A 16,682-nucleotide genomic window follows, 5' to 3' on the forward strand; every position below is an offset into this window, starting at 1 on the left:
CTGTATACGGTCCTTCACTACTTTCTCCAAAATCTTACTAACTACTGATGACACACAAACTGGACTATAATTAGACACTTCCAGTCTGCTACCACAATTATGCAATGGTACTATCTTACCTTCCTTCCATTCCATGGGCACCTTTCCAGCAGCCAGATTTTCATTGAAAAGCCAGGTCAAAGGCTCTGTCAGTTCCCTAGCACATTCTCTTAAAACTCGTGGTGAAATACCATCCAGTCCCACAGCTTTACTGACATCCAGAGTACCCCCTGTATTTGAAACACACTTTCCTACTATACTTCTAAACCTTGAACCTGCCCTATCCCTCTAGATATTAAAACTGGCTCCTCCAGGATGAAATAGTCCAATAAAGTGTTCATTGAACAATTCTACTATGTCCTCTGCATCAGTCACTCTCTTCCCATTTTTATCTCTCAATATTATTCTTTCACAGTTATTTCTCCTCCTACTGGCCACATATCTAAAAAATTCTAGGATTTTCTTTGGATCTTAGGGCTAATCTTCTCTCATATTCCAGTTTCATCTCCCTTACCATACTAGTCACTCTTCTGGCCTGTGTCTTATATGCTTCATGCATCTTCTCTTCACCTGTCTCCTTATCTCTTCCATAGCCTCTTTTTTGCATACAATTTATGTTTAATATTGTTTGTCATCCATTTTACTCCAAATTGTATCCTCTCATTCACTCGTGGTATACAACTTACCATTGCTGCTAACAAAGATTCTTTCATAATTTCCCATGCACTAACGATATCCTGGCCTTCCAATTCCTCCCTCCATGAAACTTCTCCAAGTTGACGTCTTAAACTATTATAATCACCTGCCTTATAATTCCACATATGTTCCCGTCTCTTTGATACTCCTGCATGTCTATTCATTTTCGAAGTCAAAACCATATAGTCACTCTCTCCAACTGGTGGGAGAGATGTCATCTCAGTTATTATCAACTCTTCTGATGCTATAACCAAATCCAAAACTCTTGAACCTCTTGTTCTCTATTACATGTTATTATTATTATTAAACAAGACCTCATGGAGTCAAAGACTCATCTAGGAGGTCCTTTTATCTCACACACACATCTCATCATACCGCGTCTTAAACACATTCAAACTCCTCGCAGAAACCACACTCTGAGGCAAGGCATTTCAATCACTCACAACTCTGCACGAAAAAAACCTGCCTCTCACTCCCCTATTCACACCCTCTTTATACAGTTTCCAGGGATGACCTCTGGTTCTCCACTGATCTCCCACTACTCTCTGTAGAACTTCTCCACCATTGATCCTATAACAACCCCTTACCAACTTGTAGGTCTCTATCATATCTCCCCTCTTCCTTCTCTCCACTAGACTCTGAAAATTACATCTTTTCAATCTTTCCTCATACTCAACATTCCAGAGGTCATAAACTACCTTAGTCAGTCGCCTTTGGACCCTTTCCAACATCTCTTCCTTCTGAAAACCAGGTGACCAAATCTGGGCACAATATCCATGGATTGCTTAATCAAAGCCTTATACAATGGAACAAGAATCTTCCTACTTCTACACGTCAGTGTCCTCCTCATCATTCCCAGAAGTCTTCGTGTTGTCTTCACAATTTTGGCGATGTGTCCCCTAAATTTTAGATCCTTATCCACTATCACTCCCAGATCTCTTATTTTCTCTACTTCCAACAATACATTTTCACCAAGCATAAATTCTGCATCCCATCTTTGTTTTCCAAATTTTAAACCTTACATTTTGCAACATTGAACTCACATCCCCATTTGCTTGCCCAATCACTCAATTTATTCAAGTCTTCTTGCAAGGCCACAACATCTTCACTACTCTTTATGGTTCGTCCCAACTTTGCAACATCTGCAAACAACTGAATATCTCCATCCAAATCTTCGCCAATATCATTAATATACAAGTTAAATAGTAATAGCCCTACAACAAATCCCTGAGGCACTCCACTAGTGACTTTCATTTTCCTGGATATTGCACCCCCACACACAACTTGTTGACACCTATCAGATAGCCAGTTCCCAATCGAAGCACTAATCTAATATCCAACCCCATCTGCTCTAGTTTGACTGTCAACTTATCAGGAGGTACTCTATCAAAAGATTTTGCGAAATCCAAGTATATTACTGTATCCTTCTCCTCTGTCGAAGGAAGCAGTGACTTTATTGTAATAAGTAAGCAGATTACTAAAACATGACCTCCCTTTAGCAAATCCATGCTGTCCATCAAAGATTATACCATTGTTGTCAACCCAACTCTGGATCCTAGTTCTCACAAGCTTCTCCAACAACTTAACCACAACACCTGACACACAGATAGGCCTATAGTTTGATGCTTGAGTTCGATCACCTCCTTTATGAAGTGGCACAATCTTGCCTTCCTTCCACTCTTTAGGGACATGACCAAGTGCAAGACTCTTATTAAAAAAATATGTCAAGGCAGGTGTCAACTCTCTGGCACATTCCTTCAGAATACGTGGTGATATATTATCAAGTCCCACAGCCTTATTTACATCTAGTTTACTCAACTCCCCAAACACCTCTTGCTCACTTACAGTCAAGTCTCTCCTCCCCATCATCAACTGCTCAATCTCTCCATGAAGTCACATTCACAAGATTGAAAGATCTTTATGAACTGCTCATTAAGTATCTCCACCACACATTCTGCAACAGCTGTCTTTATACCATTTCCTCCAATCAATGTCATCCTTACATAATTATTCTTTCTTTTGCTGGATAGCTCCATATCGAAAGAACTCCCTAGGATTCTTTTTGGCTTCATTAGCTAACTGCTGTTCATACCTCTCTTTAGCTACTCTCACCAACCAAGTCACCCTCCTTGCCTGGTCTTTGTAGACCTCATGAAATTGGTTACTTCCACTTCTCTTATGCTACCTCCACAGTGCCCTTTTTCTCTGTATTGCATGCTTAATCTCTTTATTCATCCATCCATCTCACACCTACCTTATTTAACCTTCTCACCCATGGTATACATTTAGACATTGCATCTACTAAATATTTTTTGAAAATCCCCCAAGCTGCATTGATCTCTTTTCCAGCTAACTCCTCATTCCATGCTACACCTGCAAGCTGTCTCCTGAGCTCTTAATAATCAGCCCCCTTGTAGTTCCACATATACCCTTTTTTCACAGGGGTCCTTGCACTGCTGGCAACCACCCAAATTATCACCTCATGGTCACTTTCACCAATTGGTGGATGATTTGATACCTCATTGATAATTACATCCTCCGATGAGATGACCAAATCCAATACTCTTAATCCTCGTGTGCCTTCTGTTACATACTGTCTGAGGTAGTTATCCCTCAAAAACTCAAGAAACTCATTTTCTTTACTTCCAGTTGCTATCTCTTCATTCCAGACTATATTGCCATAATTAAAATCACCCATAACAATCGCTCTTTTCTTATTTGCTTGGCTTATTTGACTATATATTTCACTATCACCACCATCCACATTACCAGGTCTATAACAACATCCCACCAAGTATTTGATTCTATTCACCTCTATCTCACACCATACTGCCTCAAAACCACTGGCCCCATTTCCCTCTTGCATCTCTACCTTGTATGGACATAACTCTTTCTCTATCATCAATAGCACTCCTCCTCCCTTTTTACCCCTTCTATCCTCACGAAACACATCATACCTTTCCATCTCTATTCCTGTCAGGATGTCATCCTCATCTACCCATGTCTCACTTATTCCGACAATCTCTGGGTGCACAGATGCAATTAGAGCAACCATTTCATCTGCCTTGTTTCTTATACTTCTAGCATTGGTATACAAACACAACTCATTTCCGGATCTACAGCTAGTTCCACTGATACCACTCACTCGATGTGATCTCTCCATGCTGGACTGGGGCCATTTCCCTTTCTGCTTCTTCATTTTAGAACCCTTTGCAATTCCATCTGTTTCGTTTTGATCCCTGATCATCCATTACTTTCCTGCCTACACATGCTCTCACCTCCTCTTGGAGCATCCCCCTTTCTCACGCTGTGTATCCCTGTCCACCCTGTGCCTCTGCGTTTCCCTGCTCCTCTTGCACACCCATTCTCTCATTTTCTATACTCATACCACTCACTTCCCCATTCATTTTCACTTCTTCAATCTCTCCTGTCTTACTCTCCTGCTCTTCCTCATTACTCCCTCTCGATCTGATTCATTCTCTCTATTCATTTCTCCACTTTCCAGCAGCAGTCTCTCCAAGCGACTCACACCATAACCACTCAAATGCAGTCCATCGCTCCCATACAGCTCACTTCGTCCCTCAAACTCATTCCACACATTAACAAACTATACTCCCATCTCCTCACACATTTCAGCCAGAATATCATTCATAATCCTTGCTCTCTGCCTCATTTCACCACAATTATAACTAGGCAACACACTGACTACCCTTCCTGTCACACTATTCTCTTTTATCTTTCCAAGCAGTCTCCTGACATTCATTTTGACATGCTCTTTGTTCTCTCTCAAATCATTTGTACCAATTAAGACAATTAACTCTTTTGCTCGTTTCCGCCTCATATTCAATGCCTCAATCACTCTACTCATTTTACCGCCTGGAAAACATACCTTGTGCATTTTATCCTCTAGCATACCTTTAATAATGGAGTCACCATACAACGCCACTCGCTCATCTTTCGTTAACTCTTTCATGCCATCATGATTTATTTTAATAGTTTTGACCTGAATTCTCTTAATTTCATTCTGCATCCATTTCATTTCTTGCTTCATCCAATCCAATTCACCTTCCGAACCTCGCTACACATTCTCTCTATCATTAAATCTTTCTAACTTTCTAACTCTAGACCCCCCCTCTTCTCACTTTTCCTCTCATTCATCCTTCTTTGTTTCCGTACTTTCGGTCCAACATACGTCCAACTTTCACTATCATTCTTCTCACTTGCACTCTTACATATCTTTCTTTGTTTCCGTACTTTCGCACTAACATGCGTCCAACTTTCACTATCATTCTTCTCATTTTTACTGTCATTCATCTTTCTTTGGTTCAGTACTTGCGTTCCAACATGCGTCCAACTTTCGCCATCATTCATTCTTTCGATTTTTTTTACTTGCAATTTCTGCATCACGCCATTTCTACTTTCATTCGTTCTCTCAATTTCGTTTCTTTCCGCCTCACTTTCGTCCCTTTTAACATCCGTTATGGTTGTCAAATCGCTCTTTTTCTTTTTTCCTGATTTTTTTATCATTTTTTCGCCTGTCTTTCTCACAATCCTTCTCTTTCAAAGGTGCACGCGCGACACAATCAGTAGTAGCACTTTCTGTCAATTTCATATTCGCATTCATCAATTCCTCGTTCACGTCACATTTCGCACACACCCTTCTTCCATCCGCACTAAACATCCACAAATCATTTATGTAATCGAAGGAATACATAACAGACCTCACACTTAACGAAACGACTGAAATCTAAATTAAAATGCCTAAGACATTTGTCCCTAGAGAATTCTAGAAATTCCATTCGCTTATTGCTACATGCATCTTCCTCTCCCCAGTTTATACTACTGTAGTTAAAATCTCCCATAACAATCATTCTTCTTGCACTTGCCGAACTCAACTATCTAAACATTTCCTGGTCCCCACCCTCTGTACTCTTGGGTCTGTAGCCACACCCCACTAATATCCTGTCTTGCCCACCTCTACCTCACACCAAAAAATTTGTCAGGAGTGGGATTTGAACCCACGCCCACATTCGTGGACCAGAATTCACAGCCGTGTTATGCGAAAGACTTTATACCTCGAGTCCAGCACCTTAGACCACTCAGCCATCCTGACAGCTATTGGAGATAAAAGCAAACAACCACTACATTATTTACATCCACCATCCTACAGTGTAATCACATTAATGCAAAATGTTTTTGAACTTCAGTACTCTTTGAATGTTATTTTAGAGGTATTAAATTCACCTGGGATGTCCCTGTCAAGCATTTGTTATTTAAATATAATCAATCTAATTCATAAGATAAACCTGTAAAATTTTTTTCTTACAATGTTAACTACAGCAATTAATCAATTTGACACAGTGAGTAGTTTTGACAAAGACAAATCAGGGTTTCAAACATTTGTCTTAAGACAAGCAGTTTTGGGGAAATTAATGACATCTACACTGAAATAAAGATTACTTTTTATTTATTTATTTATTTTTTTTTACATCCGCAGATGACATGACAAAAGATTAGAAATATTTTTAAAAATTAGCAAAAAAAAAATTATATCAAAAATCAGTAGACACCACTCATCCTTTATGTGACAGTGTTCAGTCAGAAGAAAGAATAACTAGTGAATTATATAAAAGAGAATGAAGAATGAGAAAAATGTATTGCAAGCAAGGAATGTGTAATGTTCTGGATTGATAGAAATTTCAGCTCCTTATTTATCGTGTTAGGAGCTGAAATAATCCTAACATTCCTTATCTTGTCAATTTTGAAAACTCCCATTAATGGGAATATTAAGCATCAACTTATCCTCTTGCCTTCCAAAATTTTAGAAATTCAAACTTGACATTAAGTTAATATTCTCCAATGGTTCAGATAGCCTATCAAGACGTCCTGAAGGCTACATCAATATCATTCATTACAAACAACTTAGTAACATCTTAAGATAAACAACAGTCCTAGAATAGAAATCTACTAGGGTATAATATGTAAATTTACAGTTTCTCACTGTATGAATAATCTTTTTAGGAACATTACTTTTCATGGCTGATAGTGGTTCAGGCAACTGATCCATCCAGCACCATTATAATCCATTTACTAAAATATCAAACAATGTTGCAAGGTATCAGTGTACTGTTCTTTATTCATCTTTGAATGTCATTTCTATCAATATATGTGAAACTGAAAGCATAGCCTACTCTTAACACCAATGCCACATTAATACCCAACAGCCCAATCTTAGATCCTACACCTCTCCACCCAGAACTGTGATGTCACACATTCCTTGCAACACATGGCATTTGACAATAGTTCTCTACAGACAGATAGAAAAGAGGTAGATGGTAGGATAGATCATGATAATAGGCATGATAGAACATAATGTGAATGGGCAGAGAAAGGAAAAGGGCAATGTAAATAGCACCTTACTTTGCAGGGATGAGAAAAAATTTTAGGTTAACTGCAGCTAAAGAAAGAAGGCTATGAGGTTAATGTATCAAGTGTTAATGGAATGTACTCTAATAGATTTGCAAGAGACAAAAATGTTACCTGAATGTTAAAGGGAAGAGAGGACAATGCCACTTTTGTAAGAGTGAAGATTATTAATGTGACAACTCCAGGGAGTCCTAAGACTCATTGAGGGAGGACCTAATTGATAACCATCTCCACCACTCCATTCACCAACTACATCTACCACCCCATATGTTCTCCTCGACATTGCAATTCTCCAAGATGTCCTCCCTGGAACTTTAAATCTCCATCTACAATCACCCCAAGACCCCTTACTTCCTCCACTTCTCCCACTATAACTACACTAAGCATCCCTTCTGTGAATACCAAATTTTAAATCTTTACATTTAGCTGCAAACTGACATCCCAATGCCTTTGTTTGCCTTTCCAGCTCATTCAAATTTCTTGAAGAGCCAAAACATCACTATTATTAATAACCCTCACAAGCTTCACATGGGAAGGTTATTAGTAATAGTTAAAAAAACAGACATACTAACCACAATGATAAGTTTTAATATGTAAATATTTCGTCCCAAGTATCTTGGAACATCCTCAGTACGGTAATTCAAACAATACTAGGAATAACATACAGTTAGGGGCACATGATTACAATGGAATCTCAATATGCATGCAGTAGTGTGTGTTATAGAATTAAATTAAAATATAACTGAAAAAAAACAAAGTTAACATATATAGAGATTATTTTACACAATTTTGTATGACAATTTCCCATACTTTTGGAATAGCAAGAACATCACTGCAGTTTAAAATTGGTCTGTGTAGTAGAGCTTCAGCACTTTCTTTATATAAACATTCATGTTTATATAAAGATCTATGTAAAAGTTTTGTCTTTTCCCAATGGATCCTGTGATTTGGGTTTTCAACTCCATGTTGAAAATCAGAGGTAACATCAGAGGTGAGAGTGTCTTTAGGAGAAGGTAACAAGTTACAGATCTGGTTGATGGGTTTGTAGGTAGTGGCAAGATTATATTTCTTCATAATTTTTGAAAGACGTTCAGAGATGCCTTTGCCATAAGGTTACCTGGCGTATATGAGGTCCCATGCTCCTGCAAGTTGTCTTACTTTGGAATTCTCCAAGATGTGTAGTTAGGTAGATCTGTTCAGAAATGCATTTCGGAACATCAAGACCACATTTGTCTTTTCAAACCACAGAAATCTGGCCTCACTCAACACTGAGTTGAAAACCCAAACCACAGGATCCATTGGGAAAAGACAAAACTTTTACATGGACGTTTATATAAAGAAAGTGCTGAAGCCCTACTACACAGACCAAATTTACCAAATTTAAACTGCAATGATGTTCTTACTATTCCTAAAGTATGAGAAATTGTCATACAAAATTGTGTAAAATAATCTTTTATATATGTTAACTCCCCCCCCCCCAGTTATTTGAATTTAACTCTATAACACTACTGCACACATATTCAGATTCCATTGTAATCATGCACCCTAACGGTATGTTATTCCTAGTATTGTTTGAATTACTGTACTGAGGATGTCCCAAGACTTGGGATGAAATATTATCATCAACACCCGATCTCCATGGAGTCAGAGACTCATTGTGGAGGTACTCACTATTGCATACAATGCTCATCCAACCAAGTCTTAAACTTATTCAATGTGTCCAACATCCAAAACACACTCAGGCAATGCATTCCACTCACCAACTACCTTCCATGCAAAGCACCTGCTTCTCACTCCTTTGCTCACACCCTCCTTATACAGTTTCCAGCATTGGCCTCTTGTTCTACTTCCCTCTCCAGTTCTACAAAAAATTTCTTCCATATCTACTTGATAACAATCCCTGATCAGTTTATATGTTCCAATCATCTTCCTCCTATTCACGAGGTTCTGCAACTTACATTCCCTCAATCTGTCCTCATACTCCACATTCCAAAGACCGACTACCTCTGTGAATCTTCTCTGTACCCTTTCCAACATATCGTCACCATGAAAACCTGGCAACCAAATTTGTGCACAATAATCCATATGAGGCCTGATACAATGGAATCATAACCTCTCTATTTCTGCATGTCAGGGTTCTCCACATCACTGCCATTATTTGATGTGATGTCTTTGAACTTGTGCAATGTGGTCCCTGAATTTCAGGTCCTTGTCCACCATCAACACCCAGATCTCTCATCTCCTCTACTTCTGTTAAAGTTTCCCCACCAAGCGTATACTTGACATCCCATCATTGCTTACCAAATCTCAAACCTTACACTTGGCAACATTGAACTGACAGTTCCACTTACCTGCCCATTCATGCAATCTATTCAAGTCCTCTTGAAGTTTTGCATCATCTGCAAACAGCTGGATATCACTAGTTAAACCCACCCCAATATTATTAACATACAAATTGAACAATGGCCCCAAACCTAACCCCTGTGGCACACGACTGGTGACCTTTCTCTTTCGAGATACTGCACCCCCATATACAACTTTCTGATACCTATCTGACAGCCAGTCACTGATTCAACACAGAAGTCTGTTATCCAATCCCATCGCTTTCAATTTAATTAAAAGCTTGTCATGTGGCAGTCTATTAAAGGCCTTTGCAAAATCCAAGTATACTGCTGTATATGCATCTCCTCTGTCCAAGGTATTTGTCATCTTGTTATAGTACATAAGTTAGTGAAACATGATCTCCCCTTAACAAACCCATGCTGATAACCACAGAGAATACTGCTGTTATCAACCCATTTCTGTAACCTACTTCTCACCAATCTCTACAGGACCTTCACCACAACTCCAGATATACAGACCAGTCTATAATTTGAAGCTACAGCCTTATCACCACCTTTAAGCAGTGGAACAATTTTACCCTCCTTCAACTCCTTTGGAACCTGTGCTGTTGCAAAACTCTTGTTAAACAGGCATGCTAATGCTACTGCCAGTTCCCTGGAATATTCTCTTAAGATGCATGGTGATGTTTCATGAAATCCTATCGCCTTATTAATCATCAAGGTTATTTCCTCAAATACCTCCTGCTCACTCACAATTAAGCTATTCTCTCCTATGTCCTCCACACTTAAGTTCCTCATGATTCCACCTTGATCAGGATGAAACACCATTATAAATTGATCACTGAATACCTCAACAATGTCTTCTGCAGCAGTTACCATTCTACCACTTTCATCCCTTAACTTCATCTTTCCGTGATCATTCTTCCTTCTACTTGCCACATATCTAAAAAAACTCTAGGGTTTTTTTTAGCCTGATTTGCCAATTTCTGCTCATACTCTACTTTTGTTTTCTTTACTGAGTCACTCTCCTGGCTTGTTCTTTATATTTTTCATGTGACTGATTACCATTATTCATCTTGTACTTCCTCAAAAGGACTTTCTTTTTCCAGATTTAATGCTAAAGCTCCACATTCATCCATTTTACATCAACCTTATTCAGCCTTTTGACCTTTGGGATACATTCATACATTGATTTGGTTATGTATTTCTTTGCAAGTTCCCATGCAGCATTTATTTCCTTACTGTTCAACTCCTAATTCCACGTTATAGCTCAAAGTTGTCTCCTAAGCTTATCATAATCACCAGCCTTATAATTCCACATATATCCTTTCCTCGCAAAAGCCTGCATACGACTAGCCACAACACAGGTGATTACTTCATGATCACTTTCACCAACTGGAGGAAAATGTGAATATTTACATATTAAAACTTATCACTGTAGTTAGTACGTGTGTTTTTTTAGTGATGAATTCACCACAGGTTTCATTGTATAAAAAAAAAGTAATAGTGATGCAACACAAAATCTCTGAAGTCCTGTGACAATATCACTGGCAAAGATTCAACAACAATGGTGCTAGGACTGCACCCTGTTAAAACTCCACTTGTAACCTTCTTACAGCCTGATACTGCTCTCCCATATACAATTCTGATATCTATCAGAAAGCCAATCATAAATACAATCTACTAACCTGATAACCAGACCCATATGATGCAACTTAAAAAAGAAAAAAAAAAGACAATGTATGCCTTACCCTTATCCACTGCTCTTGTTACTCTACTGTAAAAGGAAAACATTACTAAAACAAGAGCATCCTTTAACAAATCCATGCTGGCTTACATAAATAATATCCTCATCTGCCCAATTCTGTGTACAAGTTCTTACCAATTCCTCCAAAATCTGAAGAGTTACAGAAGAAATATTAACAGGCCTATAGTTTGATACCTTGATTCTGCTACAACCCTTATGCAATGGTACTATCTTACCCTCCTTTCACTCTCCAGGAACCTGTCCCATTGGAAGCCTTTCATTAAACAACCAAATTAATGGAACCGTTAGTTGCATAGCACATTCCTTTGAAATGCATTAAATTTCATTAGTCCCCTTGCCTTATATTTAGAGTACTCAGTATTCAGAATATATCCTCTTCATTCACTTTTAAACATTTAACCACTCATACTTCTAGAATTATTGGCTGTAGTACCATGATCAGGTTTTTCATGTGGAGGTAATACAGAGCAAGCAACAAAGAAGATATTATGGTTTCTAAAAGAATGGCCCAAACAGAGCCTGTTAAAAAGTAGGAACAGGGGTGTTAAATTTTTTTTTTTTTTTTAGAACTCTTTAATGAAATTAATATGAACATTATTCATATGGACAAAAAGAGGCAATCCCTGGAGTTGGTGCATAACCAAATTTTAGTTTTTGGAAGGATGGACTTTTTTTTAAGACATTCCTATATGCATATTTATAAGCAGTTATCAAAAATATGGAACTATTTCTTTAAAATTTATTTTTATTACTTAAATTTAGCTTTTTTACTTTCTTAGGGAAAGCACAATCCAACTATATGCAAGGGTGAATAGAGAAATGGTATGCTATGATAAAAATATTATCATTACCCAAGACCCCCATGGAGTCAAAGACTCATCTAGGAGATCCTTTTGTCATACACATAGCTCATCATACTATGCCTTAAACACACTCAAATTCTCTGCAGACGCCACAGTCTCAGGCAAGGCATTCCAATCATTCACAACTCTGCATGAAAAAAACCTGCCTCTCACTTCCCTACTCACACCCTCTTTATACAGTTTCCAGAGATGACCTCTGGTTCTCCCCTTATCTCCCACTATTTTCTATAAAACCTCTCCAGCATTGATCCTATAACAACCCCTTACTAACTTGTAGGTCTATCATATCTCCCCTCTTCCTCCTGTCCACCAGACTCTGTAAGTTGCATCTTCTCAATCTTTCTTCATACTCGACATTCCAGAGGTTAGAAACTGCCTTGGTCAGTTGCCTTTGGACCCTTTCCAACATCTCTTCATCCTTCTGAAAACCAGGTGACCAAATCTGGGCACAACAGTCCATATGTGGCCTAATCAAAGCCTTATACAATGGAACAAGAATCTCCCTACTTCTACAAGTCAGTGTCCTCCGCATCATTCCCAGAAGCCTTTGTGTTGTCTTCACAATTTTGGCTATGTCCCCCCTAAATTTCAGATCCTTACCCACTATCACCCCCAGATCTCTCATTTCCTTCACCTCCAACAATATATCCTCACCAAGCATAAATTCTGCATCCCATCTTTGTTTTCCTGTGCACATGGTGTGTATAGGTGGAGAACGAGTACAAGAGCAATGGTTCAGGGTATGATTAACATTCATGCCTTAAATTAAAATAGTAACAGTTCATAAGGACTTCTGTAATGAGTCTGCTATTATACCTAATAATGACAGCAATTTTGAGTGGCATTCTTAAAGTTAAGTCCATCTTTTGCCACCATTAGAGTTGTACAGAATATGTAATAACAAGATTTTTTAAAAAAATTTAAAAGTAGGTTTTAAGAATGATTTTTACCTTTGTATCAGATGTAAGAGGCTTCAGTGACTGCTGTTGTGGAAGATTTTTAACTGACCCTATAATCAAAATACTATAATAACAATTATTATTCTGATACATTAGATTAAGATTAGTTCAGCATTAAAGATTGCTAATTACTGTAAAAAGGATGTCTTTCAGACATGACATTTTGAATATTCAAAAAGAAAAAAATACTTACATTTAAAGATAATATATCTTGAGAGAGAGAACTATGCCACAGACTGCATTTAAGTGAATTTTGTGCAAATCAAGTGGAGACTGTTGCTGGAGGGGGGGGGGGGAAATGTGGTAACATGAAACCTGAGAGAGTAAGATGAACAGAAATGTGAGGTAGGAGAGAGAGTGAAGTCCTTTTTAATGGCAAGGATATCAATTTGAGATGGGAAAATGGGAATACAAGAGCAAACAAAATGGTGTGTGGGGGGGGGGGGGGGATCAAGAAGACATATGCTTTCAGCATTTGTCTCCCAGCTCTCCTTCCCAACATGGTAATGTCAAATGGCATTTAAAAATCTTCCCGTTGTGGTAGATTTTTAAATGCTGCTTAACACAGCCATCTATTGCAAAAGACATGCATAATTAAAACTTTACGAGACAGGACATAACATATCAAGGACATCAATTAAAAGGAATGAAGAACTGCACTATCTCAGACAGAACCTTGTACTTAATAGTTTTGAATCCAAGACAATCATAAAAATTCTTAATACGTCTCTTGCAACTCCCTTACATAAACAAGATTTCAAGAATGCAATCACACTGTCTTATATCAAGAATGCTACCAAGTGACTGCATTTCTCTGCAAGTACAACATAAGTGGCTTTTTTTACCCTTACAAAATATCAAGATTCCTACATCCACCAAAACCTCCACATCACCTCATGAAAAAGACCAAGCATCTGAGATTCATTGATCTTGTGAATTTGTTATGTAGGCCACACAGGAAAGTCGAGAGAGATCCACGTGCCTGAATACGTAAAAGATGTCAAAAAAAGAAGAGAGCATAAATCAGGCCTGGCATTCCACACAAGTACTACTAAGTATCAAGTGCAACAAAAAAATTCATATTGATCGTAACTGTTCTTCACGAACAGAATTTAAAGAAGCCTCATAAATGCTTAGGATTCCCACACAATGCAATAAGAATCAAGACTTAATTTGACATCAAGTATGGTCTGCTTTCATCAAAAATTTAACTGCCATGAACCTAGGATAAAATATACATATCACAGAAGGTGATAGCAACAACTAGAAATGTTCCAACATGCATACAGTAATGAATTTTCCATTTGCATTCTGGTTTATTTATTTATATTCTAGTGATTATGTTTAGGTTTTAATGGAATTATTTAATAGCAACCACTAATGTATTTCAAAGACAGGGATTAAATAAGGGTGGTGTAAAATGGAAGAATGATAAAATTAAGCATGTAATCTAGACGGCATTATTATTATTCAGGCCTCCATGGAGTCAAAAGACTCATCGTGGGAGGTCCTTCCTAAGAACATAAAGTCTGTCAAGACTCATCAAGGAGAGATTAACCCTAAGAAACACCAAGTCTATCATATCACTTTTTAAACTCATTGACCGTTCTCGCTCTCACCACTCCATCAGGCAATGCATTCCATGGTTCAACCACCCTCCATGCGAAGAAACCACTCCTCGCCCTGTTGCTCACAGTTTCCTTTCGTAACTTCCAGGGATGGCATCTTGTCATCAGTGCTTGTAATTTGGATTGAAAAATTAACTCAAAGAAGAATTCCTATAAGTGGTTATTTAATTAAACAAAAAGATCTTTATCTTTTATGAACAGATGAAGCAATTGGAGCCATCTACTTCTGTTTCCCAGGATAAATACTTTTTGGCTAGCAAAGGATGGTAAACTAGGTTTTTAAAAAGGAATGCACTTCATAACGTGAAGATTACAGGCGAGGATGCAGCAGCAGATGAAGTAGCCAAACATTTTCAAGAGAAGTTAGCCAAAATTATTGAAGATGGTGAATATTGACCCGATCAAGTGTTTAACGCTGATGAAACAGGATTGTTTCAGAAGAAAATGCCTAGTCGAACTTACATTGCAAAATCTGAGAAAAAAGCAAGTGGGTTTAAAGCAAGCAAAGATCGAGTAATGTTGTTACATTGTAGCAATGCATCAGGAGATCGAATGTTGAAACACTTCCTTGTAAATCGATTTCTTAGACCACGTGCTCTAAAAGGCAAAGATCTAAAACAGCTGTACATTGGATGGCTAATATAAAGGCCTGGGTAACAACTGTTGTATTGGAAAGTGATTTTTAATCGGTGAATAGTCCTTTCCCCCCCCACCCCCCCCACCAGGGTGGCCTCTGTTGGGAATGGATACTTGGGAGAAGGGAGACGATGTCAGGTAACACTGATGTTATATAATATTAATGTCAGAATTGGGCAGATGAGGGTAATGTTATCTGTGAGAGTCAACATGGATTTGTGAAAGGTTGCTTTTGTTTTAGCAATATGCTAGCCTTATATAATAAAGTTACAAGAACATTAGATGAGGGAAAGGTATATACTGCAATTTTCTTAAACTTAGCAAAGGCATTTGACAGGGTGACACATGATAAGCTGATATTTAAGTTGCAGCACATGGGTCTGGGTGTCAGATTGGTCAACTAGATTCAGGATTAGCTGTCTGATAGGTATCAGAGAGTTGTGTATGGTGGAGCAGTTTCAAGGAGACAGAGGGTTACAAGTGGGGTCCCACAGGGACCAGTACTAGGACCTATATTAACCTTTACATCAATGACATTGCCAGTGGATTGCAAGGGAATATTCAGTTGTTTGCAGACGATGTGAAGCTGGGAAGGATTATTAGTAATAGTGCAGATGTGGTAGCCGTGCAAGAGGATTTGAATAAGCTAGATAGATGCCCAAATGAATGAATGGGGGTGTCAGTTTAATGCAGCAAAATATAAGGTCTTGAGGTTTGGGAAACATCGATGGAATGCTGCATACTCTATGGGAGGAGTTATACTGGAGGAAGTAGAGGAGACAAGAGATCTAGGGTTGATTGATAGAAACCTGACGTTTAGGGGACATATTGTAAAGGTGGTGAAGGTAACAGAGGATTGCTGCAATTATGAGAAGGACACTGACCTGCAGTGATAAGAGGGTTATCATTCTGTTGTATAAGCCTCTGATCAGACCACACTTGGACTATTGTTCTCGGATTTGGTCCCGGATTTGAAGGGGATAAATTAAGTGTGGAAAGGATACAAAAACGGATGACAAAGATGGTTTCAGGACTGTACAAGGATAGGTATGAGGATTGGCTGAGGGAATGTGGACTGCAGAGTTTGGTGGATAGAAGGAGGGGTGATATGATTGAGACTTTTAAACTGTTGAGAGGTGGTTACAGAGTTGACACTGGGGAGTTCTTTTGCTTGGTTGAACAGTGGGAAGGGGTGATGACAAGAGGCCATCCTTGGAAGTTATGAAAGGAAACTGAGCAAGAGGGTGAGGAGTGGTTTCTTTGCATGGAGGGTGGTTGAACCATGGAATGCATTGCCTGATGGAGTGGTGAGAGTGAGAACGGTC

General features: G+C 38.5%; 1 protein-coding gene and 1 non-coding gene across 2 annotated transcripts in view; both read right to left on the reverse strand.

Moving 5' to 3' along the window:
* Positions 1–16,682, reverse strand: part of LOC150097950 (uncharacterized) — a 357,533-nt gene that overhangs the window by 98,821 nt on the left and 242,030 nt on the right. The window contains exon 18 of the mRNA XM_090406633.1: positions 13,085–13,143. Within this exon, the coding sequence (XP_090262759.1) occupies positions 13,085–13,143 (59 nt within the window). The remainder of the gene's footprint in view (positions 1–13,084; positions 13,144–16,682) is intronic.
* TRNAS-CGA (transfer RNA serine (anticodon CGA)) lies at positions 5,733–5,848 on the reverse strand. Its single transcript has 2 exons — positions 5,811–5,848; positions 5,733–5,778 (listed from the first exon to the last, which is right to left on the reverse strand). It is a non-coding gene; the product is annotated as a tRNA-Ser (tRNA).

The sequence above is a fragment of the Typopeltis vanoorti genome, chromosome 16 (assembly GCF_054136105.1).
Source record: "Typopeltis vanoorti isolate ZY-2024b chromosome 16, IOZ_Tvanoo_1.0, whole genome shotgun sequence".
Taxonomy (NCBI): domain Eukaryota; kingdom Metazoa; phylum Arthropoda; class Arachnida; order Uropygi; family Thelyphonidae; genus Typopeltis; species Typopeltis vanoorti.